The sequence below is a fragment of the Nesoenas mayeri genome (genome assembly GCF_963082525.1).
Source record: "Nesoenas mayeri genome assembly, chromosome: 1".
NCBI lineage: Eukaryota > Metazoa > Chordata > Aves > Columbiformes > Columbidae > Nesoenas > Nesoenas mayeri.
The window spans coordinates 139,766,876-139,793,031 of record NC_137541.1 but is presented as its reverse complement, the minus strand read 5'-3'; the positions used below and the strand labels follow the sequence as shown (position 1 = coordinate 139,793,031).

Below are 26,156 nucleotides of genomic sequence, written 5' to 3'. Positions count from 1 at the left end.
GGTCTCACCAGGGCAGAGTAGAGGGGAAGGAGAACCTCTCTCAACCTACTAACCACCCCCCTTCTAATACACGCCAGGATGCCATTGGCTTTCCTGGCCACAAGGGCACAGTCCTGGCTTACGGTCATCCTGCTGTCCACCAGGAACCACAAGTCCCTTTCCCCTACACTGCTCTCTAACAGGTCGTTTCCCACCCTGGGATCCTGCACAGCAAAGCCCCCACAGGGCCACGCTAAGGAAAGGGTGCCAGCTCTGCATGCTCTGAGACACTTTTGCCTGAGGCAGCCCAATGTGGCCACGCTTTTGTGTCTGTCTGCATCTCTCCACGACCACTATGCAGCAGTATCCTGGGTAAAACTGCTGGGGAGGGTGGGGAGTGGGGCAGATCTGATCTGATCTTCTGGTTTGTCATCCCCACCAAAAGCAAGATATCTACCCACTACAGCAGCAAGAAGCAGAGGTTGCAGGGAGTGGTGGTGATGTTTCTAGCCCATTCTTACTTCCTCCAGAATGTTATTCTCCCTTCTCTCCCCTCACTCCCTTCAGCTCCCATTTGAAACACTGATAGCACCCCTGAAGGGGCCTGTAAAAGAGTGGGACAGCGGCTGTGCCATGCCACGTAATCCTTGCTGAACATACAAACTAGGTCAGACTTTGAAGCAAATCCACGAGTCCTCTTGGTTGCCCAGAGGCATGTCTCCAAATGCTGTGAGCAACATAATCACCACCAGCAGAAATCAAACCTATGCCTTTCAAGATTCCTAAAACAGACCTTTAAAAAGGGTCATTTGAGATACAAGCAGAAAGCAGATGTGTTACTGGTCCACACCCAGAGGGAAAAAAATCATCCACCCATCAATACATTTCACACCCACATTTGTCAATCTACAGTATTCTCCTGCATCCTGGGTCCCATCATCTGAGTAAACCAAAATGGAGATAGAAAAAGAGACAGCGAGTGTCAGTTTTTCTCTTCTTTACATTAACGGGACTCCAGGGTTTGACAGATCTGCAGTGCTGATGAAGAAGAGCCCACAGAGAAGTTTCAAAGGGTAGCAGAGGGCTACAGGGTCCTTATTTGCTTGGGGAATCTGCCCTTGGGATTCTGTCAAAGAATGCGAGGCAAAATCTGGTGTAAGAGGACAGTCAGCCCCAATGAGTTTCTACATGGATGTGAGGCCAGGAGGAGACATGGGGAAGGTTAGAAGGACTTGTCTGTGATGGGAAGGAAGGAATGATTGCAAACCAAGTAGAGCAGGCCTGCTCTTCTTCCAAGTGCTCTCCAGCCTGAGTGGCTCTGGGCTTCCTGCTTTTGACAGCCTGACTCTACTTACAGTGAAGGCTTGAGTCCTGCTTCTTGAGCAAAGAAGAGGACCAAAAATGAGGGAGGAATGACAAAAAAACAACCAACCAAACAAAAAAAGCAAACAACCCACACCTCTCAAGGAGAAGGTGCAAAGGAAAGAGGATGTGCACCATACAGGTCTCTCTCTGTCATCTTACTTCCCGGGGCCTGCAGGGGTCTTAGGTTTTACACTTGCCAGCTCCTCTGCAGGAAGTAATTTTTCTAGTCTGTTGACTCTCTTGCCAGGGCTTCAGAAGATGAAATCTTTATTATCATGAAGGCTTAAAAGGGAGGAATACTGTTAATTCCATTTTCAAGGTCATACTTTCAAAGTTATTAATTTCTTTCTTCCAGGGCTTTGCACTCTACTCTGAGGCTTTAGGGATTAGCAGCTTCTACTTACTAGGGTTCATTTGGGGCTTCTTTCTTACTACTTTCCTGTGTCCCCCCTTCTATCCTTTGAGAAGAAGACAGAATTTTTCACTCCCTGTTCTTAATGTTGAAACTATTTTGTTCATTACTTGCTTGTACCCCATTCTCACTACTGGTTCTGCTCCTGTAATTAAAACTTGACAGTGACTGCAGAGGCAATAGGCTGGCTTTTCTAGAGGCTGGAAGTACCGCTATGTAAACTCAGGAGGATGCCCTCCAGCAACTCTCCAACAAGATTAAGGAAATGTCTCTGGTGTCCATCAATCTTAGCACATGGTTTAATGTATTTCAGAATTTGCTCATGCTTTTTCAGCACTGAACAGTTCTTCCCCATGTTTTGGAGCTCATTCATAGTGTACTAAGTATTCATCTATCATACCTCATGTCTTAGTGAAGATTCATTCTGTAATGCAGTGCACCCATCCTTCCCCGAGGTCTAAAGAATACCCCTGAAATTGTATTTCTCAGTGTCTTTCTGAGAAGGTCGTGGCGTTCAAGAGATGGCTGCTTACACCATTTATCCTGGAGCTGGTTTACAGTACTCCTTGTTTAGAACTGAACTGTTATCCTTACCAGTAAGGCTGGTGGTGAGTAGAAGACCACTTACATTGCAAGGTTATACAGATCTTTTATCACCGGATCTGTCCTGTAGATATCAAAAAATTCCAAGGTTTTCTCATAGCTGAAAAATAGTTCTCCCACCCTTTCTATTCCACTAGCAGCTGGAAGACATTTTTTTTCTAAAACAGGACTTGGCAAACTACTGATGCAAAATCAGTTACTTAAAACTGCTTTCTCTTCAAACAATTCATTGAATACTCTCATCTTATAAGCAAAACATCAAAAAAAAAAAAAAAACAACAACATATCACAGACTTTTTCAGGGTCCATCACAGGGAAAGTCTGAGCTTTCTCTGCTTTCCACTTTCCTAGAATACAGCAATCCCTTGCGTTTGCATTTCTCAAGCATATGTGTATGGCACAGCAGACCAAAGGTGACATCAGCACACAGTCTGCTGTCTCAATATGGAACAAACAGCATAGCCATCCTCACCTAGAGCACACACAGCCCTAGGAAGCAGCTTTGCTAACCAGAGGCTCTGGAACTTCTTGAAAAATTAATATTTTCATCAGCTTTATGTCTGCCTATTTACTCACTTCATCCCTGCGATGGTTTTCCACAAGTTTTGCTAGATATTTGGCACGAGAAAGACTCGAGTGGCTGTGAGCATAAATGAAGAGGGCTGGACGTGCCAAGGGGTGACTGGGAGACTGAAGTAGAACTAAATGAGGGTGGAGTGCGACTAGCATGCTAGAGGTTGCTCTGGTACTGAAATCCAGTTGTATCGCTGCCTCTGCCCATCCTATCCTTCTCTGATAGCAACTGCAGCATGGTGCCACCAGGCCCACAGACTGGTATACATCTCTAAAGCATGTAGTTTAAATAAATACTGCTTTGTGCCACCCTCAGTTCTCATCCAAGTACGGATGTGTGAATGTGTGTGTGCAATTCCAGAGTGAGACGCCTGGTCACCTTAACGCCCTAACAGTGCAATTCTGGATATAATGCCCCAGGCACAGGGAAAGCTGGAGCAGAAAGCCACAGTAGCTTCCCATAGCCCATTCCCAGACCACTAATTAAAAAGTGAAAGTTACTACAGCTTGCACAGGAAGAGCTGAACTGGCCTTCAGCTGGATGAGTTGTGACAATGGAAAAGATGCCTGTAGCCACTTCAGTTCATCCTTTAGATGTTCTAGGGTGTGTGGAAATTGCTCGGTGGCTGTGGGATGTGCCTCCAAGCATGGGATGTGCATGTACAGTGCATAAGGTGACCTGGCTCAGGAGTGCACTCGTCCATCATTGAGCATGCATATATCTGTGATACCTACCGTAGAGACTGCCTGGCCAGACCTCACTGAAGCTTATGCTGGTTATTGCACATCCTTCTCCACGGCCTCACCCCTTCCTCCTGTCCATGCACTCATTCCCCAGACCACAGAGGGACATGCAGGCGATGGTGGGGAAGGCCCAAGTGCATTTCTCCTTTGCTCACCTTGCCTCTCCCTGTTGCAGGGGAGCTCTGCTGACAGACCTGGTTGCCCACGGGAGGGAGGACTGCCAGGTGCGCTCTGCTTTTTCTGCAAGCCTGATTTCTTCAGAATGGTTGGCTTTTTCCCTGTGCACCCCCTCCATCCCAAATCCCACACCCCCCTTCTCCCGGTTGTTTTTGTTTTTAGAGAGAGCGCTTAGACAGCTGTATTAATCATGCAAGCCCAGCCATGTGTAATGTGCTTTATCAACAGCAGAGCAGACACTGAATGGCAACCGGTTCACAAGCGGGCCCGGTGCAGTGCCTGAGCTGGGAAGATAAACCTGCTGCTTCCCAAACCAACTTACCGTCATGGGTTAGTGAATGGAGAGACTGTTCACTTGGGACAATAACCAGAGGGGAGGCCAATTTGTTAGGCAAATTCTTGAGTGGTTTACACTGGAAAAGGAAGGGTGAGGAGGAGGATGAAGGTGGGAATTACTCTTTGGTCATTTTCTTTCAGGGGTGGGAGGAATTTTTTGTGTGCTTAAGGATTAAATCAGGACAACAGTGGCTGTTCTTCATCCTCCTCCTCGCTGCCCTCTGCGCTTCGGTTCCAGTCAGCTGGGCTGGCAGCTCAACATGAGAATTACAGAGAGGGAGAGAGCAAGGATTTAGGTACACTTGCTGTGCAGTGGGTATAAGTTGCCTTCATCATCTCTAAGGAGAAAGGTCCAGTTGATGGCTTCAGAAACTCATCTAACATACAGATGGCATCAGGCTAAGAATATCCTCCGAGCTGAGGATATCTGTCCCAGGAGGGCTATAGCCTGCCCGAGCTCTGCTCTGCAGGGTAATCTGTCCATGCTACACCACTGACACTATCACTGTCCCTACCGGACAACTGATTTTTCATGGCAGTTGCTTTTCCACAGGTTTGTTTCTAATCTCTGCAGCGCAGTTGTGTGTTTTCTTCCCCACTGGTTTCGCCCAACCTCCACTCTCCCACCTGACTGCTGTGCCGCGACCTCAGTTTTGCAGGGCTGTTCTGCATGCATGCAAAGCCACACCTGTGACTAAACAGACCTTGAAATGCCTTCCCTATCCCAATGCAAGAGCCCAGCTCAGAGGAATATCTTTCTGGGACTTCCAGTCTCAGTTCCTACCCTCTGCTGCTGCTCTCCCTCACTTGCTGGATTCTCCACAGCATTGCTACTGGAGAGGGTTATGCAAATATATGCAACCCAGGGCTCATTTTGGAATAAATCAATCTAAATTAAAATTAATGAACAAAAAGTACAAAAACAGATCAAGCAATAAAGCTATTTCTCCTTCTTTCCCCTTGTGTCTCTCTTTTTTCTTTAAGAAAGCTGGTTTCTTTTCTTTATGCTTTTTTGGGGGAGAGGAAGAAGCAGACTGGTTTTTATTTGTTTTAAGCAATCTCAGCAAACAGAATCTGTCTGTTGCTATCCAGAAAAATCCATCAAGCAATGCTAGTAGCTGTAACAGAAATAATTGTCAGCATTTCTCTTTTCCCTAAGATGTTTCTACCACCTTCATCTCTACTTCCCTTTTTCAAAGCCACCATCATCACCTCTGACTTTGATTTTATTCACTTTTAACCATGTGGTCAAAAAAAAGATACAATGCCACTCCTTGCCTGGTACCTATGAAACAGCAAGAAGCAATTAATATGACGTTGCCCTTCTGCCTTCACCATGTCTTGTCCTTCCTGTTCCCTTGGCCGGAAAATCCTGTAGACTTAGCACCCAATGCAGTCCCAGCCTGCAGATGTGGCAGGGACAGATGTTGAACTCAAGCAACAAGAGACGCTTGGACTGCCTGAGCATCCGCCCTGCAGAGCCACCCCCTTCTCCACTCACCAAATGGAGAATGAGCTCTTTGGAAAATCTGGCTGGATACCATCAGCGAGGACCAAGGAGAACAATGAGTTCTGCTTCCCTCCTAGGGCCATAGGCATTATCATGTGCTGATGTTCGAGGCTCAGCTGACTTTCAGGGAAGAGAGAGGCGTGCTCCAAGCAGTCAGGCACATATCACTGCAGAGTGGTGAGTACAGCTGAACTATGGACTCTGAATACCTCAGAATTTATGGAAATACCAGACATGCCCTTGGCTCCAAACATGCCCTCCTGCACTTGGTCCTGATGGCCATTATTTTCCTCTGATGGTAGTTTCTATGTCAGGATCATGATAGGACAAGACTGGCTGTTTTGGCCTGTTTATGGTATGGTTTCCCCAGCTCTGACAACTAATTGTCACTGGGCCCTTCTTGGAGCCCAGCTGAGAGAGCACCCAGTGACCTGGGTGAAGAGGACTCCAGAGATGGATGGGGTCTTTAGCTGGCCATGTCGTATTGGGAGAACTGCTTTCTGTGGACTGGTCCCACACCAGTGCCTAGTCAGCAAACCCCCATAACATGTTAACCCTTTACAGTCTGTACTCTCAGATGTATTCCCCCATGCATCTCTCCTTAGCTTTGAAATATTCAGATGCTCATCCTTTCACCAAAGCAGACCCCACTGCCCGCTCAGCAGGACTGACAGGGTCATGCTCTAGAGAAAGTGAAACAGGAGCAGGGATGGGTAGAGGTGACTGCTGCAGCAGATGAGCTCTCTTCTCCACAGCTAGGGCCTCCACAGGGAGGGAAGAGGACTGGTACAGTATTAGAAAAAAAGATGCTCTCTGTTTCCCACTCTGGTCATGAGACTCAAATGAACATCTCTTTCTCCTTTCCCCCAGCTCCCACCCACCTGTTGAAGGCATTAGTGACAGTACAGGCTACATTGGCTACAGCTAAATGGAGACTAGCTACAAGCTACAGCCATACAGGGTCATTCTCCGATCAGAGTGCATTTTGGCAGAAAGACAGGACTGCTCTTTCTCCTTTTCCCTCTCCCTCCTCCAGTTACTAACAGGCTATTGCTATAAATCTTTTGCCACCCTACTGATTCATGACTGGACTCCTGATCAGGCCCCAAGGACCGGCACACTTGATGGCCCACAGACAAGTTCTCGACATGCTGCTCTCTGAGAAACATTGTATCTCCCTTGCGGGGGTCCCAGGGCATTCAAGATAACCATGCTGAGAAAGGCCCTGGTTAATCTGTGGTAAGCCCTTATCACAAGTCTCCTGAGAAGACTTGTGGGTTTTTAAGCCCATCAGTCCGGCTAAACCATTCTGATGTGGACACTAGGTCACAATCACGAGGGAGGGAGTCTGTGTTCAAAGGGCTGAGGCCAAGGGACAGTGGAGGGCAGAGATGGAGCTAGCATTGCAATTGTGACAGAGCCATTTGAGGTTCAACAATGATCTCACGTGCCCTGCTGTTGGCAGGTGTAGTGTGGAATGAGCAAATTCTCCTTTTCCAGAAGAAAATTATTTTGGAAAGCCACCTGATGATGCAGTAAGGCCTCCTTTGTGGCAGTCAGATCATTATAACCTGATGTCACAATGCAGACAGGAAGATGTGATGATGTGGCATCATCCCAGAAGATATTTCAGGCCATTGGTGAGTGCCTGGCAGTAAAATCAGGAGGGCTGGAAAATTTACCAGGGACAATTGTGTTGAGAGATGAAACAGTTTGGCTCCACCAGCCTTTTAAGAAACAAAGTCATCAAATTAAAGTCCAATGTGTTTAGTTGAATGGGCTGCTTCTGAGTCTCCATCCTGCCTGAAAGCAAGATGTTTCCACAGCAGCTAGCTAATGATAGCAATGCGTAGCATGACTACAGTGCTCTTCAACTCAAAACACCTTCCTTTTAAATTAATGCTCAAAACCCCACAAGGCGAGGAAGTGTTAGAAAGGCTTAAGAGAAATGAAAATCGAGGGAAATGGAGGAGGCTGTGATTTTGGCTATTGAGGAGAAGCTTATTTGAGAGCTAAAGACTGCATCTCAGAACATCAACTCATAGTGAGAAAAAGGTCTAACAAGAAATTTTTTATGCCAAGTTTTCTTTGAAGGTGAACAGCAAAGTAAAAGCAAATGTTGAGATAAGTGCCAATATCTCTGCTGAACACCCACATTGGAGAAGCTGGTAGGGGCTTTCAGAAAACAAATGAAGTCCAGAGTATTTAAACTCTGCTTCTGCAAAATCCTCTTTGCGTGTCCTGGGTCACTGGAGATATCCCAGCATTTGGCACCACAAAGTTCTGGAGGCTCCTCACAAAAGTGATGTCACACCAAGATGGTCTCAGGACACTGGGGAGCAGTAAAAGGAAAAAAAATAACAACTTCAAAGACAGAGGAGGAAGTGTTTTAAAAGGCTGACTATAGCTATGCAGGATGGCCTTGGCAGCTTGATTAGGAGGGGTATTTGCTATGGAAATTCTGGCCTTGCTCACTTGCAGTTTTTGCTTTATCATTTAGCTTAATGGGGTACTAATTCAAACCCAGCTGTAAACAGGGCTAGCTATGAAAAAAAATTAACACTGCCTGCCTGTGAAATTTAAGGATATATAATAAAAATAATCATAAAAAGAAAGAGCCCTGGGTTTTCCATCAGATAAAAATATTTGTCATTGAAAATTCTGCTAAGAAAGAACACCCAAAATTGGAAAACTCCTCAAAACCTTACATCCCAAACAGCCTCAGCAACTTTAATTTCATATCCAAGCACTAGTTTCATTTGCAATACATATGATAATAGTGTTTAATTGGATTTATTTTTCCACACTAGGTTCCCAATGGCCTACTTTACTTCTTTTCTCAGCTCCTTGAATGTTATTTACAAATCACTCTCTGGGATTTAATTTTAATGGTAGCTTGATTTCTCCCTCCCCTCTCCTTTTTTTGTAGGTACTTTTCTTTAATTGTATTTGTGGATTTGCCTTTTAAATAGGCAATTGTGACTACATCCTGAGCCTGAATAAGATGCCAAGAGCAGAGCTCGATTTGAAACCGGCGGAGTAGTTAAAGGGAGCCAGTGTAACACCCAGCATTTATTGTTTTTTCATGGGAGTACCTGCAGGTGCTTTACTTGGGCAGGTGCCCTGTTGCAAAACAACATGGGTTCCTAATAACACTCTGCCCCAAAGCTCTGCACAGACATTAACTATTTAGGCCTCCGAACATCCCATGAGTTGAGTGCATCTTCATCATATGGTGGTAAAACAAAGATACTAAGGAGCCCTAGGCCAAGATTTCTTAGGTGAATAGCGGGACTGGTTGCCTCACTGTTGATTTGATTTCAAACACTGCTTTCAAACGCTGCAGTCTGCTTTCTGGAAGTGTCCAGTTTCTGTGCTTTTTCAGAATCTCAAGGTCATATCCAAACCCCAGGTCTTGTGTGGATGTCAGGGCCGTGCTCCTGGGCCTGCAGCATGCTTGGGCAGCACAGAGACAGGAAAAACACACAGACCCTGTTTTGCCTTCATACCTTCTTCCCTTGGAATAAAGCAGACAGTAACACCTCACCGTGCACCTCCTGTGCCCTCTGCCTCAAACGCAGCACTAGGTGTACTGGCAGACTTGGGGTGTGTGACAGAGGAATAAGAAAACAATATGTTTCACCTTGCACCTTGAATTGTTTACACAGCTAGACTGAAAAAACCTTCCTGGCAGCAATTTATTGCTTAGCTTCTCACTTTTCCCTTCCACCATCTCTGCAAAATTTCAGGTCTGCTTATGCTTTTGATCCAAATCAGAACATGTGGGCAAAGACAGCTTAGGACTCGAATATATATTAGGAATAGGCCTGCAGACAAATTGAACATCACTGAAAACTGTCCAGACCTGGGTGAGCACACAATGTCATGGCTCAAAGCTTAGCTAAAGGTTGTTGCTGTTTAGTTGATTGGTTTTCTGAAGAGGGAGGGGGAAAGGGGTAGGACGAAGAGGGTGAGCAGAAGGGGCCAAATGACATGTAAACAAGAAAAGAAAGCCTTTATTTTCCTGCATTTCTGAACTGTTTTGCCCATCCCTAGTTCTAAGCATTTATCAGGATGATGGAGAATGACCCAGCTAAAGAGCTACTTCAACATAAAACATATACTGACCTGGAAAAGGATTGGGGAGTGTGGGTAAAACTCGTTCTAAGGGGGGAAAAAAAACAATAAGCAACATGCAGGAGAAAAGGACAAACTACTTTTCACACTAAGCAAGCAGCAGATACAAATCTGATAGAGTTGTCCATCCCCAAATTAGATGAACTAGAGTAGGTTTCATATACAGAGCATTTTACTAGCAACACACCTAATACACATCAACATCCCCTGGGACTGGGAGTCAGAGAGAAGTCATTTGAAAAAACTAAACAAATAATATCCACACAGCAAGAGGGATTAAGCACCTGCAGTGAAGGTAATTGGAGTTGATGGGCCACATCTCTCCACTGACTTTCAAGATCGCTCATGTTACCACACTACAGCTCCTCTTTGCTGCACCTCTGGCTGGAAGCTAGTTGTGGAAGTCCTCCACCCGTAGATGCTGCCTCCCCAGAACCTCCCCAAATGGATTTCTTGCCAGTGACAGGTCCCCTGAGGTTCTGAGCATGGGAGCAGTCACCCTGATGAATCCTCAAGGGCACTCTGTTTCTTTTGAGCCTTTGTCTTCTGATGGGAACAGAGTTTTTGCAGACTCATCAGCCTCTAGTTGTATGCAGAGCCTGCTGTTTCCGTTACAAGGTTTTTACAATGCGTCCTTGTTATACGTCACAGCAGGACTTTGTTATACATCCCTGCTAGCTTCACGCTTTGCTTCTTCCACACAAGGATCTCAAAGAGTTGCACAGACACTGAGGGGAACCAGTGTCAGAGACCTCACTCAGTCTGAGGCTAACAATAGAGTTAAATCCATTTTAGAGATTGCGCTGTTGATGCACAGAGCAAGGAAGCAATTTGCCCAAGGTCAAATGTTGAACTGTTGGCAGAGCCAGGAGCAGAACCAAGAATACAAGCCCCTCAGGAGCAGAGCCAAGAATACAAACCTCCCAGGCCTGAGTTTGATCACTGGGTCTCCGTTACCTTCAGAGCTTGCTGAATGCCTCGTACTGACTGAGACAAGTTCCTACTCAGGGAGTGATTGGAAGGTAGACATTTAGCTGTTGAGTTGTCTGCTGGCTTACCTGTGAGGATGGTGCAAAGATCAGTGTTGATGGACGAAGAGCTTGGCAGGATACACTGGCAGTCCACTATTACTCTCTGATCAACCCAGGCTCAGCTATTTGGAGGCCAATGCCCTCTACACAGCACTCTTGGTGCAAGGAGCTAGTTCCTGACTCACTGGAGCCCAGGAGGATGTAGCAGGTCAGGCTTATCCTCCTGACACTGGTGGATCTCCCGCCCTCATGGTGGTAATGGAGCTGTTTGAATCCACAGCAGGCACAGGGGAGATTGTCTGTTTCCTAGAGAATACACAGCTAGCCTGGATCTTGGTGTTTATGTAGCAACAGGGGACTATTGTTCTGCGAAAGCAGGCTGTTGTGCTGACATGACTTCCTTGTTATTTAGTTTGGTTAAATAACTCAACTCCCCTTTACCTTCTTCCTGCACAGCAGGCTGCAGGTTGCACAGCACAAGCAGTTAAAGCAATGCACTACGGCCTCATTATCATGCTGCTTTCTATTCAAGGACTCTACCTCTGTTCCCCTCGCCTGCTGCATGCTGCCTTTATCGCTCCATCCTGGCTCATGAGCAGTGCCTCAGCCTTGCCCTACCTGGCTGTCGCCCTAACCACTTTCCTCCTCTCCTGAGTCTCCCTGTTATCGACAGACCCTGGGAAATCACAGGGTTTGCACTAAGAGGCACTAAGAGAGATTGTGGCTACAGTTACGCTCCAAACCTTAGCAGGAACCACCATAAGAAAATGCTTAGGTGCAACAGAGTGTGGGCAGAGATTTAGGAGAAGGGGTGTAAGCGTGTGCACATAGCCAGGACTTGTGCTGGGGTGCAAACAAATAATGACGAGTTACAGGAAAGCTCCAGCTCTTCTTAGGAACATACCTCTTGCTAGGATCAAAACTGCTGGGCTGAAATGATAACTCTACTTGAAGCCCCTCGAGGAGGCAGGGGTGGGATCCAGTCTCCTGCTGCTTCTAATTGGCATGGGCTTTGCCAGCTGCAGCATCACCTGTGTTGCTTCACTCCCCTAAGGGTGCAGAGGATGCAAGCTGCAGAGGATGTGGCAGGAGACCTGCTGAGGTGGCGTTCTCCCATAATTGAGACAAGTTAGCCAGCGGGAGTGCATAAGGATGCACAGCACCACCCTGTTGTCTCCTGGTTTATCCTCTGGGATGGGCTAGCTCTGCAGGAGGCAGCAGTCAACTCATTTGGAAGAGCTTTCATTTATTTTCTCTGCCTTGCTAAAACACACCAGGTGCTGTGCCTTCTTCTGTGTGTCTGTGGGGGCATGTGCACTTGCTTATACATCACATAGGTGCATACATATGAGTACATACTCATCTACATGTAAACTTATGTATCTATATGTTTGTACAGCAGATATGCATACAAAATATGTATACACATATTTACACTTCTGTGTGGCATGTGTTAAGATACAAATTACGACTTTTACTCATAATGCTTTTCATAGCACTCTGTCAGCTAAGTGGCATGAAAGGAAAACACATTTCCCTCCCTCCTAATACACTTAGGAAAAAAACACTTTCCCTTCAGTTGTGGCACTACTTTTCACCTCTGTTGCTCTGTGATGGCAGCCCTGTCTTGGCCTCTCTGTCACAGAAATCTGCAATACTGCTCCCTTCCTAGGTGTCACGGTATTTTAAGTCTGTGGCAGTGAGCAAAAGGAGTAGAGAGGAAGGGATGGCAGCAAGCTATTAGATCAAGCTGTATCACCAAACCGTACCTGCAAACATATTCCATATTGCTGTTGGAGATAGGTTCCTGGGTAAGACAGACCTTTGGTATGGCCATGTTTATGTTGTTGTAAACTCAGTCTCCAGAAGTGAGGGGTATAAATCTCTCCACTTAGAGCAGGCAATCCTGCTGCTACATCTTTTAAGGAAGATCACTAGCTATCTATTCATACAGCTCAAGGGAGCTGCTTTTGTATTTTAATGCATCTTCTGTCTATGGCGTAGACATCTAAGGCACTCAGTCTCTCCCAGAGTTTTTCAATGCTAGCTGAGATTTCCCGGAATGGTAGTCACCCATTTTTCTCTATTGCTAAACTGTTCTTTCACATCATTTTGCTAGCTCCCCTTCTGCCCTCCACCTCAGGCAAAGCTGCCAGTACCTCATTATTAACTCTCTGTTTGTTTCTTCACTCCTGGCTGCCATTCATTTTTTGTGCTGCAATGGGACACTGAGGAACCATCGCTGTTATCTGCCTCCCCAGTGCGATGCTGCCCTACAGTGAGCTTGTTCTCTATTTAAAAAAGAAATAAAATCTCTGATTCTAGGGATGAAAAACACTCCCAAGTATTTGAGTATCTTCTGTACCTTGCAAAAACTTGGCACTGCTTTATTTTTCTGCCTGGGTGTGTGGCTGGAGTGTACATTACCTGTTATTTCAGCTACTGTGTGATCACTACAGCATTTTTTTCATCTGGGCTTGTAGGTTTTTTCAGCTATTTTCCTTAATTTTATGAGGCTGGATTCCCTTCACTCATTTCTCCCCTGATTTATTAACCTTAGAAATACCAGCTGCAGTATGCCTGGATTTCTTTCTTTATTCTCTCTCTTTCTCTTTTACACACAAACTAGAAGGAGAGCAGAGATTTACTGAAACAATATGAAGCAACTGCACACTGAAGAAGCAGGGATTAACTAAGCAACAAAAGTTAGAAACAGTCCACTGAAAATCATCAAATCTCTCTCAGCTCCTGCACCTCCATTCTTCTGGCTCTTGCAAAGTTCTCTAGTATTCCCAGCATAAATAGGCCTTGAATTTCTAAGGTAAGAATGATAAACAAAATCCAGCAAGCTGAAAGGAGGAAAGTTTTCTTCATACACATCAAAATGAGGCTAAAATAGGACCATATTTAATAGCCACCACATTTCCCCCTGCACTAGTTAACAGCAACTTTGCAGGATGTCCCTGGGCCTGTTACAGGTTCTGCCACTCATTTTACAACCATGGGTAAACAACTTCTTCACTCTGTACCTTAGTCTCCTACTGCAAAATGGTGCTAATAACACTCACCCATTTCTAAATAACTGGTGATGTTAAAATATTAATTGCTAGCAAATCCTTTGAGATCCTTTGAGGTGAAGTTCTGAAGTCATGCAAAATGCTTTTCTAGCAAAACCAGCCCTCCAGCTAAAATCATGTGTGCATACATACATTATTGAATTTCATCTTATATTTCGTTTCAGTGAAGCATTTCAGCTCATCTGTGTAACAGGAACCAACAGAGAGGGCCAAATTTAGAATTCAGCCACAAATAATGGATTCTAAACTTAGCATTATATTAATATCAGCAAGAACAAATCTGGAGTATTTGAAAATTGTGTTCCGGATTGCTGCCTGAGGATTTTATTTGAATCTCATGATAGTCACAAGGCCAGGGTGAAAAGAATTTCATAGTAGAAATTTGCTTTGTGTGCTGCAATGCTACAGGAAATCAAATATATGTTCTTTTATGATAATATCTGTTCTTCAGAAAAAAAAAAAAACTTCCACAGAATATACTAAATTTTGCAAAAATTCAAACTGCCATGAAAAAAATCCAGAGGTGGTAAACAAAGAATGCCAATGGATTTATCCTTTTAACACACACATCTGTTAAAAACTAACCAAACCAAAACATTGTTTTTCTGATGGTTTGATTAATCTGACCACACACAGCAGAAACTAGACTAAATTGTGTCCCAGTCTGAGACTGCTTTACACAGCTTTTTTTTTCTTCTGTTTAAGAGGACATGCATGTCATGGCCTAAGTGTTTCAGTTCAATTTGGGACTGTCAGAGGAATACAGCCCTAAGTCACTTTCGCATCTATGTGTCCATTCATGTGAGTGAGCCATTCTGCTGCAGCCTGTTTCTGGTGGCAATAACAACATGTGGTCCCAGTCAAGCCTAAGTGTTGCACCTGGAATCAAGAACTGCCACAATTTGTATGTGAGTGTGGGTGGTAGGTGAGGGGCACGGCTTCTGTTTAGGGTCAGGTTTGAATCAGCTGCAAAATTCAGAACCAGCAGGTAACTCTGCTGTAGAGTTTGGTCCAGTCCCAACTTCTGTCTGTTTACACTTACTATGACAAACTCAGTAACTGAAAGGTAGCAGAATGAGATCCAAGGAATTTTATTCCATATTTCATCTGCTGATTACCTTTTCCCCCATGTTCCCTATGGTATGCCCCTTTAAATCATTCTGCCTTTCCCACTTCTTTCCCTTCCATTCTCAAACTCATTTCTCTTTTTCTTTATTCTCTCTTGTTCTCCTCAGGCTCAGTGGCTAGTTCTCTCCATCTCTCTGAATTACTTGTCATTTCTCAGCTGTCATGGACCCTCTGAGCCCTGGCCTTCTGTGTCCTTATTAAAGGGGCTGTCATTCTAAAGGGCTTTTTGTTTCCAGCTTTAAAACAAACACGTTTTTATTATTTTAACAAAATCTGACTTCAGCAAAGAAAGTCAATCAAAGGGCTTGACCGTAAACCTTTTAATTTGGCTGTGTTTGTGTTTCACGGCAAGTATCAACATGTCAGCATCTGAAACAGAGTGCTGAAAGCCAGTTCACAGCTGAAGGCTTAGGGGTGTGAGGGTGGCAAGTGGATGCTTTCCTGAGTTTTGGTCACCATGTGCTTCCTACACAGTCTGGTCTTTATGAGAGCGATCTGGACCTCCCATCACTCCCTCCCATACTTACTGTAAAGGTATAGGCTGGCATTTGTGACTCCCAGCTTATTGGCAGCCACACAGGTGTAGTTCCCATAGTGTTCTTCAGTGACGTTGGCCACCATCAGCAGAGACTGGGTCCCTGTGCTCTTTATCTCCAGACCGTTGGCGCTGTTTATCCTGGGAAGAGAGGAGAAGAGGTGTGTAGTGCAACAGCAGTTGTGTATCGGGAAGGAAATCACTGCCCAGCAGGCAGTAAACCAAAGCCATTCAGCCCAGCTGGCAGGTGAGGGTGGAGGGAAGCAGGAAGGAGACATGAGAAGAGACCAAAGAGGGCATGGATAGACAGCAGGAGGAGGGAATGAAAAGAAGAAGGAACGCAGTGGGGTGAAATGCCACTGGTAAAGCAGTGGAGAAGCAAGAAAAGCCGAGGGAAAGGGAGCAAGCCTTTACTCAGCACTGACTAACACTTGGAAATGAATGCACCCTGGACAGCTGAACAAAGGGTTTTTACTGAAATACACGAATTCATGTTCTCCAATATGTGCATATACCAAAGCTGAGCCACCCTTGAGCCTCTGCACCTGGGTCAGGTTGAAAACTAGTATACTAACACAACCTTCTTAATCCCAGGTAGATGCTCAGGTAGAAGGGACAGATCCCTTTTCTCTTCTACTTTTCTCTCCTATGCAAATCTGTCTGGCTCAGGTCACTCAGATAGGGGGAATCTTATACCTCAGCAGCTCCTTCTCCTAGATGAAGGTACCTAGAGTGGTATTACCTTCTTCGAGATTAACACTGCCTATTTTTGTGTCTGTATCATGGGCTATTTAATGTATGAACATCGTCAGGAAGAAAGTACTATTGATGTCTTAATTGTGTATTGGTGCATAAGTGACTTAAAGGCAAGAGCTCCATCCTCTGCACTTCCTTCAGCTTTCCCAGTGCAGAGAGGGATTGCCTTCCACAGCCCTGACCATGCTGGCTCAGTCAAGTCTGGTGGGACCATCCAGACTTATATGGTTTGTGAAAAGTAATTTGGTTGAGGAGAAGAGTTGGGGAGGACGATAGGTGATTCTCTAAGGATCCTCTATTGAGTGGACTAAAAAGGAGAGAAGGGAAGAGGTGAGCTAAAGATCTTACCTGGTATCATCTCTGTACCACTCAAAATCAGGTGTGGGCACTGCTGACGCCTCACACCGCAGTAAGGCTTGTCGTCCTGTGGCCGCTTCATTGCTCTTGGACTCTGTGATGGTGGGAGGGTCTGCAGGAAGGAAACACATGGTCATTTCACACACTTCCAGGTGGAAGGAAACAGTGAAACTACATCAGGGCTGGCTTCCTCATGCAAACCATTCAGGCCAGTGGAGGCCCACGGCTGCTGCTTGCTGTGGCACATGTTCCTCCTTGGAGAATATTCTCTGGAGAGTATCTGCTCTTTGAACCCTCTCTAATACACTGAATTAGCATCACTCCTTACGCGTGCTTCTTTTCAACAACTCCGAATAAAGTTCTGTCATAAATGCATAGGCATATGCAGGCAGAGTTAAGCTTAATGATGAACTTCTGTAATTTATGAATATTTACCTGTGGATCTCTAGTTCACATGGGCTCATCAGAGAGAAGCAGATGAGAGAAAGGCTTCATCAAGGGTAAAAGAAGACAGCAGAAGTAAAAGGAATAAAGTAGGAACTTAACACTAGCATGAAAGTTATTTTCCATGCAACCTTTGTGTCTAATGTCAAAATTCTATGAGTCTATGACTGAAGAAACATGTATGAGACAGAAATACATTAATGGCTTAAAAGGGAAGAGCTTTAGCAGGAGCTGTGGGTGCAATTTTGAGAGACCATTTGTTGAGGTACTTCCCTCAGGTGCTTAAGGTTATAAATCCTGCTTAAACCTTCCTGGAGATCATGCTTACTTCAAAGCCTGAGAGTTGTGCCATGGGCACTTGGGAAAAACATTGGTGTGCTCCACTGGAGCTAGGTCTCAGTGCTGGCTGGGGGCTGGGTAGGGTAGGAAACAGCATCTTCAATCCTAGCCCCGTGTTCAAAACGTTAAGCAACAAGCTTTACATGTTAAAAGGCAGAATTATTTCCACCTGGCTGCTGAGAGGGATCAGGGAGTAAATGCCTTGTCTCTCATCACTAATACTTGCACACCCTGAGATTACAGAGCTGCAACTCAGACAGTTACTTTGCTGAGGCTCAAGTTACCGTAAAGCACACACTGCCGTGTACAAAGTACAGCTCTGCCATCTGTATCCATCCCAGCACTGAAAAGCCAAAAAAAGAATCAAAATGGATTGCATCAGTCAAAGAAAAAATAATTCTGGCTGGAAAATGTATGGAAAGAAGTTTGTTTATGAACACATTAGCTATCTCAATGTGATCCCTTTCCTGACCTTAATCAGGATTTTATGCAGGGCTTTAGGGATATTGCAGTGCGCCCTCTAACATCATAAATATTAATAAGTGTACATAAATAGGATCCTACATTCAAAGGCTGTGGGTTCACGTAAATATTTGAATTTGGAAAGGAGGAGGGGTAATAAAAGGATAGCGAAGGTGATTTTTTAAGCATCCTTCTTCGATTTTTTTTGTTTGAGCAGTATATCTTCTTGCCATCTTCAGTGAGTAAAACCTTTCCCACTTCACTGAATCCAGTGCAAGAGGTGAGTTACAAAATGAACAAGCACCTTTCCATGAGGCTAGAAAATGACCCTGGCAGGCATATGCTCCCCAGGCTGCTGCCAGGGAGCCCAGCCTCTCGCTTTGAGCAGCCCCTGCTTTGGCCACCCTCCTCAGCTTTTTGACAGAGCCCAGAGGGGTACACAGACTGTACCCCAGATGCCACCGCTTTTGTTGAGGCACCGCGGGCTCAGCCATGGGCAGCCTGCTCTCTGAAGAGCTCTCCCAGGAGAAGGCGCAGGGGGTGGCTCCGCACAAACCAGCCTGCTGCACTCAGAAAGGACCTGCTCTGTGTTTAACCGTTTGCTGCTGGGGAAGCCAGGAGCGGGTTCTCTGTAGCTATTTGCTCCCCACCCTTCCGCAGGCCTCAGTTTCCCTGTCTGTGATGCACAATGGGCCATTACTGTGGGAGCCTGAAGGTGGTAGTGTGAGACCAAAGCAAAGCAAGGATGCTCTCTGGCAGTCCCGGCTGACAAGCTGCGTGATCCATCGCGTCAGCAGATGATAAGAGATGGCCAGGAAGCTCTTGAGGTTGTGCAGGTCCCATTTTTCAAACTTACTGTGGTTTTCCCACTTTCTGCTGCTTGTGGTATAGTTTAAGGAAGTGAGATAAGGAAAGATGTATGCAAACGTCTAGTTCTCATTCCCCAAACAGGACTGATTTTTCTCCTGTGCACGGCCCTCATGACCTCTTAGAATTTTTTACCTCTCTTTCAAAATAAAAAATCTCTCCTGAAGGAAATGATAATTTGTTTCACACTACAAATTAGGCCATGTAATAATATTACCATGCTCTACCACATTACAATTTCATATATTCCAACAGTAAAAATGTTTAAGATCTTACTGTAGCATAGTTATTACGAGTTGAAACAAAGTCACAATCAAACATTCTGACTTTATGCAAACAGTCTGTTTCAACCATGTTAAAAGCATCGTTGAAATTATGTTTCACAGAAATATTTGAAAATATTAATTGGTTCTCAAGGAATGTCTTGGGTTTATAAACTCAGCTGTTTTTGACAGAAGAAAAATCTTCAACAGTTTTAGTGCAGAAAATCTGCTACTACATTTTCTCATTAATGGCAAAATTTGGTGCAGAAGCAGCCAGTATTAAACCACTGCCACCCAGTTTCCAAGGGAATTTTTTAAAATGGTGTGGATTCTGAAGACACTGTAGGGAGCCTATAACCTTGACTTCTAAGCAACACAGGCAAGTTGATCTGATGTGGTGGCCCAAAGGGAAAGGAAGAGGCACAAGAATGGTATTAAAGTGTGCCCAAACCACCTGTAGTGGCAAATTACACTGGGCTGGGCTGAAACAGTTGCTCCTGTCGGCTCTCTGCCCTAACCCATGACATGAGAGTGTTCCCTGGGAACCAAAGCCATGCACATGCACCCTGAAATGTGCCTGTAATCATATCCAATTTCAGTTTAAGTTAATATTCTGGTGTATAAACTGAAGAAGGTCAGGAGGGATATACCCTCCAGACAGCTATCCCTGCTGCAGAGGTGTTAGCCTCCAAGCAAGGAAACAGAGTGGGCAGATGGGGATATTAACTTTAAATCACTCTTGTGCCAAATATAAGCCATACAAATATGGAGGTGGACATACACACACGCAGCATTATAAGAGTAACAATGGTCTGAAATATCTTGTGTCACTGTGAGGGAAGCACACCAGCAGAGCGAAGTTGACATCTCTCTAAGCACGTATGGGCAACGGGATCCATGCTCCACTCACTAGGGCAACACCCACCCAGGACTCATACAGTTGTGAGGTGAAGATGTAACCCATGTGGCTAACTGTGCCTCTGGGTGTTTTTAGGTGGAGTGCTGTCTCCTTTGGTCAAGCACCTTTCTGTATTGCGATGGTGCACGGAGGGTGTCTAAGGCTGAGAGATGGCTTTGCACCTTCTCATTAACACACACAGCTCTACCACACATCCTCCCCCAATTCCTGGGCTGTGACACCCACAAGCAGTGCTGAGATGGCTGGGTGCAGGCTGAACCTTCTCTTATCTCTCCTTGCTGCCTTGCTGAAGCTTCTCTTCATGCTACTGTTCTCCCGAATACCAATGAGTGAAAACAAGGCATTGCCAGCATATCTGAGGGGAGAGACAGGGGCAACTCACAGCTCGTCTCTCCCTCTCTCTCATTCTTTTCTTATATATGACCAGGTTTAAAGCACAAGCTATACCCTCTGATAAGTGTCTGATTGCACATAGTTTCTTCAGGCCACACTCCCCCATTTCAGACCATATGAATCCAGAAAGGCTTCTCTGTTTATCCTGAAGTCAACCCGGCCCATGGGCAAAGCTTTCCCCATTGACATGCTCCAATTGTGACGTACTCACAGTTCACAGTGACCCGGACTTGCTTGACGTCTGCTGAAGCAACCTCGTTGGCAGCTTTGCATTCATACTTGCCCGACTGCTCTCGCGTGATCCCCAGGATCTCCAGGTACTCCTCCTCGCCTTCAAATTCTCTGCCTGGTAGGACAGAAAAATACAGATGGTAGCTTTCTTAGGCATTCAGATTTGGGAAATGTTCTGCTTAATTGCTATGGAGGAACAAACACAACAGGGATTCTGCGAATAAACAGCAGTCATGAGCGATCTTAAAGTTATTTCAGAAGTTATATCAGCAAGATACTACCATTGCATTTAGTTATGGAAAAACTGGGTTCTGAAAATCTGCAAGGAAGCATACAAATGGTACCAGAGTGTTGTGTCCCATAGGCTGTCCAGGCCAAAAAGCAAAATCTCCACCATGTGAGACCAGAGTAAGTTCACTGGTGTAATGGCTGAGTACCAGGGGAGGTTAGTCAGACTGTGGCCAGTGGGCTAGTTCGGGGTACCTGGGTCCTCAGATGTGGTGGTGTGTTGCCAGCACACTTTTGGCTACTGTAAAAGTGTGAAAAATGCCTTTCTATTGCTCAGAGCAACCACCAGCTCAAAGTGCCATCAATCAGACCAAGCTACAGTTAAACACAGCCAAACGGAGAGAAACAAAGTGTAATTTGACCTGTGTGGAGACCAATAATCATCATGAATCCCTTGTCTACTATACATACCAAATGACATATTTAAATCGTGCTGCCTCGCTAACACAGTTTTGAAAGCAGTGATTTGAGCATCGAGGTTACAGCTGGGGGCAGGAATCAGGGGAGGTTTGTGGCCTTGCTTTTAATTCACTCTGTGACCTTGGGTGAATCACTCCCTTGCTCTCCCTCTGTGAGCTGTGGCTAATGGCCCCCTCTCCCATCATGTCCTGGTCAGAGAAGGGCGGTGAGGTTAACCCATGTAAAACACATTAGAATCATTGGATGAAAGGTGCCAGGGAAGCACAAAATAGTAGGATTGGTATATCTACCCTGTTCCTTCAGAAAGCAAAGTAAGGCTTTCTCCTGGAAAGACTGAACCACACTGGCAGCATGTAAAGGGATACGCTTCCCTTGTATGAGAGGGCTGCAAGTGCTGGTCTGCAGCATGGAAAATCATAAGCCCCAGTTATGTGCCTGTGTATATTTAGAGAAAGTGTCCCCCAACCCTCAGTGGATAAAGGCCAGATTTAAAAAAAAACAAAAACAAAAACAAAAACAAAACACAAACCCAAAAGGTCAATTCACAAGGGCTCCCATTCAGATTTCTCAGAGAGCGGCCAGATTTTCCAGAGCAACTCTCTGCCCAGAAGATATTTTCTGCTTGATGAGTGCCGAGCACTTCCAAAACACTGACCACTTCACAGAAGTGCTTAAGTTGTTTGATGGCATTCAAATAATGCCTGTGAGTTTGGGGCTGTTGCCCTTGGCTCTGTGGTGCTGCGTGGAAGCAGTGGGTAAGCGCTGTCTCCACAGCTGTAGTTCCTGCAAAGCCACCTACGATGAACCCCACCACACAGACACGGGTTTGCTGCAGCATGTTGGCCAGGTCACAGCGGGGATGCCAGCTGTGTGCATTTCCCTACAGCAGCAGAGACAGGGATTTCAGCAGCTTCAAGATCTGCTCAGAACTCTGGCCCTTACACAATTATTTTTGCCCCCCCACCCCCCGCCCCTTTTTTTTCCTCAGCCAATTTTCAGAACCATTCTAGGGGAAAACCACCCCTCGTCACAGGGACTCAGCGTGAAAACAGCAGTGTACCTATTAAACGCCTGCAAAGACAAGGTTTCTCCTCTCTTTCAGCGGGGCTAACCAGCAATCCCTTTTCTAGCTCATATCAGATGTTCAGGTGAGCGGAAATCCCATTGCTATGTCCAAAACTTACAACTGCTTTGATGTAGGTTTTTGCATGCCCTAACAGTCTGCTGAAGGGCCTTACTGCATGGCAGCACTGTATTTTACAAGGCAGGGAGGCAAAGTTGTCTTCTGCTGCCCACCCAGTGCTTTGGGACACAGCTTTCTATCCTCTGCTGTGCACTGGGGCTGATGCTCTGAAGAGCCGGTGGAGAAGGAAGCAGGGTAGGATTTTCAACAGGTGCTTTTTATCACTGTAAATCATTAATATGCTAGGGAATCTTAACTCCTGGAGGAATAGAGGTAAGTGTGTCATAGTCCCAGAAAGGACTTCAGTCACCATCTAACCCATCTCCCAATCTCAAGACAGGACACATGGGTCATGCCAGGGACTCGGCCATCCTCTGCTCTCCACCAGCAGACACTCTGCAGCTGCTCCAGACAATCTGTTGCCATGCTTCATTGTCCTTACCACTGAAGCAGTTTCCCTGAATTTTGACCTGAGTCTCCCTTGCTGCAATTTAAAGCTATTATTTTTGCCTTAGCCGATATAGACAAAATGAACAAATCATTCCCTCCCTCTCTGCAATAGACTTTTATCAACTTTTAAATCACTTACATTCCTCCCTCAGTTTTTTGTGTTTGTTTGTTTGGGTTTTTTTCCACATTTTTTTTCTGGGCTGCATATTGCCAGGTCTATCAACCTTGCTCTGAAGGTGAGGTTTTTTAGACCCTTGATCATTCTTGTTCTTTCTTTTTAGACCCCTCTGACAAGTTCACATTTTTCTGGAATCTCAGTACCCCAAACCAAACACAGCATTTCAGACGAGATTTCCATGGCTGAAGGCAGATGAAGGATTGCATCACAACTTCTGCACTGTGCTGCTGTCTGTCCAGCCAATAAATTGTTTGTGTTTTTGCCATAGCATGATTCATTTTTTGGTAGGGAACTCTTTCAGTTAGCAGATCTTCTTATCACATACATACACATATCACCTGCTAATAATGCTCTTTGAAAATCCCACCCCCAATTTGAGCTGACAACCAACACTCCCCTTCTCTCACAGCAGCACTCCCAGTTGGTAGGTCAGCCAGTTGACTGGAAAGTTAATCAGACATCAGGGAAAGACTCACAAAGAAAAGGTTAAAACATAATTTGCCTCTGCTTTGCAAGTCATTTGCTCTGCAATTCTGCCTTGTTTATATACAGGGTTCATTCCAAATGGGACTTGCTTCTCCTGCAATTTGCCCTTGTCACAAGACTGTCACCGTAATGAAAAGAGGGTTGAGGGTGACTTAACCAGCTCTAATGGAGTGGCACCCTCATTAAGGGTGCTGTTAATTCCATCTGTCAGAGAATCACATCAGCGGAGCTCCAAAGTATCCTAAAAGGGTACATACTTTCCTAAGGGAAGATATTTTTTCAGCTTCTCCCCTGCATACGTACATGCACTTGATGTCTACACTGTGTACCAGGTCCAGCAGGAGAGCTTTCACAGCTACGCACAACCCTTCCCAAGAGACGATGAGCTACAGGTTTGGCCAGTGGAGCAATTTGGGCAGGATTAAAAGGGAAGACTTCTTTTTTAAAGACTGTGCCAAGGACATCAATAGGCCTATTCAGCTCCTCATTCCCGTGCTCCAGGACAGATATGAGCACAACACTTCAAGAAAAGTTCCTGTGACAGTCTTTTTCTGAAATAGCGGTAGCACTGTTCCTGTCCCTGCACTGTTGACCTGTTTCAACGTTGAGCATCAATATTTAACTACAAGAACTCTGCTTTCACTTGCAAGACAGACCTTTTTACTTGCAGTCCCCTCCCCTCTAAGAGTACGTTAACCATTTCTAACAAAAAGCATTTATATAAAATTGAGGTGTCATAGTACAGATCAGAGAGAGGAAAGATGTATCACAGTGTGTTAGAAAAATGTCAGGTTGTGATATCTTGCACAGAGCTGTAGAGATGTTTTCACTAATTCACCTTGGCAGCCAGATTAGGTGAGTCATATTAACTCTAACCTCTAAGGCAAAGTGGGGGGTGCAGGGGGAGCTGGAATAGAGCTTTATACACTGAGCAAATTTACAAATGTTTCCGCACAGGAGCCAGCTTTGGCAGGAAGCTGATGGTTGTCGCTATGCAGTTTATCAAAGTGGAGAGGGAGAAGGCTTGGACAATGCTCTGTGGTACCAATAACAATGAACACATTTTATTAGGTGAAGAGAGGGACTGCCAGCTCCTGGCATACAAGCCATTCCATTCCCGCTAAGAGAAGACGTTTGCCTTGAGCCTGTTATCCAGGGATGAAATCCTGACTCTACTGCCAAACCTTCCTCACTGACATGGATCATCCCCTGGCTGTCTTATCTGGTTCAGTTCAACCCCCTCCCAGCGAGGGGCCTTCCAGGTTTCCCTGGAGGAGGATGACTCCTCACGTAGCGCAGCATCCCTTCCCGTGATTTCAGGCAACCTTCTTCCCTTCAGGTTTTTTTGCCTTTCGCATGTTCATAGTTAGCTTGGTTTGTTGCTGCAGCCCCATTAAGCACTGTCTTGCCAAGCTGTAGCTCCTTAACTCTGTCCCAGTAAATCAGAAAGAGGAGCTTCCTGCCCTGGAGGCTGGAGATAGAAAGTACGAGCCTGGGAGGCTTGACAATCAAACCAACAGGGAACGACCCCGAGCAGAGCGAGCCAGGCGCCTGCCGCTGCTCGGAGCTGGCAGAGCCCTTTTGCGGAGGGATCTGCAGCAGACGGCTTTGATGTGTGCAGAAGGAAGGCTTTGAAGACCCGCTTGCCTCAGCCACATTTCCTATCCCCAGCTTCCTAATTGGACCCAGTAAAGTAAATAATGAGCCCAAACAGCAAACCTGCTTGGCAATGGTAGCCTGCTGGCAAGAAGCCTCCCTCTTCTCCCACCATTTGGAGGCAGCCCTGTACAACCCCATGGGCTCTGCATATCATCCCCTGTTGATGCACATACCCATGCTCTCATATATATATAAAATATATATATATTATAGCCTGTATTTTGCAAATGCTACACTTTATATATATTTTTACGCATATAAATCTAGTTGTGTGTGCAGAAATGCACACTTAAGCCCTCCTCACATGTTTGTGGGTCTTTCCCACCTCCTGCCAAATATCCCCTTGCACTGCCACGCACTGTCACTCTTTTCTCAAAGGCTAAACTCCTCCTAGAAATGACAAACACCCACACGAAACTGCGCTTGTACCGTGTGTGGACAGCTCTTTCAGGGAGTCAAGGGACCAGCAATGCCTTTAGCCATGTGCTTTATCAGAGAGGCCTTTCCCTTCGTACCCTTCGTTCATCACATTTCCAAAGGGGAACCTGGTCTGCAGAGATGGCAGCCACATTTTGCTCTGTCTTCTCCTGTTTGTGCATCCAGCTCTGGGCTCCTCTTTGTGTAGAAATTACTTTAGTTATCTCTCTTTTAATTGTTTTTTAAATACTGACGTGGTCTTAAACTAAACTGAAGCTCAGACCCACTGAAAATATCTGTTTGCATTTGGTATGTGGAGAAAGAGATCAGATACCCTGCTTCTGTGTTCGTTTGCCTTCCAAGGCTCTTTGAAGTTGTGAAGAGGGGAAAGCAGAAGGGGTTATGCATCTTTGTTGGGGCCTCCTCTGCCTAAAACA

General features: G+C 45.4%; 1 protein-coding gene across 2 annotated transcripts in view; it reads right to left on the bottom strand.

Moving 5' to 3' along the window:
• Positions 1-26,156, bottom strand: part of LSAMP (limbic system associated membrane protein) — a gene marked incomplete at both ends in the record, with an annotated part of 311,934 nt that overhangs the window by 8,630 nt on the left and 277,148 nt on the right. The window contains 4 exons of one of the 2 annotated variants that reach the window (XM_080363178.1): positions 9,828-9,863; positions 15,600-15,748; positions 16,712-16,832; positions 20,619-20,753. In XM_080363178.1, the coding sequence (XP_080219304.1) occupies positions 9,828-9,863; positions 15,600-15,748; positions 16,712-16,832; positions 20,619-20,753 (441 nt within the window). The remainder of the gene's footprint in view (positions 1-9,827; positions 9,864-15,599; positions 15,749-16,711; positions 16,833-20,618; positions 20,754-26,156) is intronic. The other variant, XM_080363179.1, reaches the window with a different exon arrangement.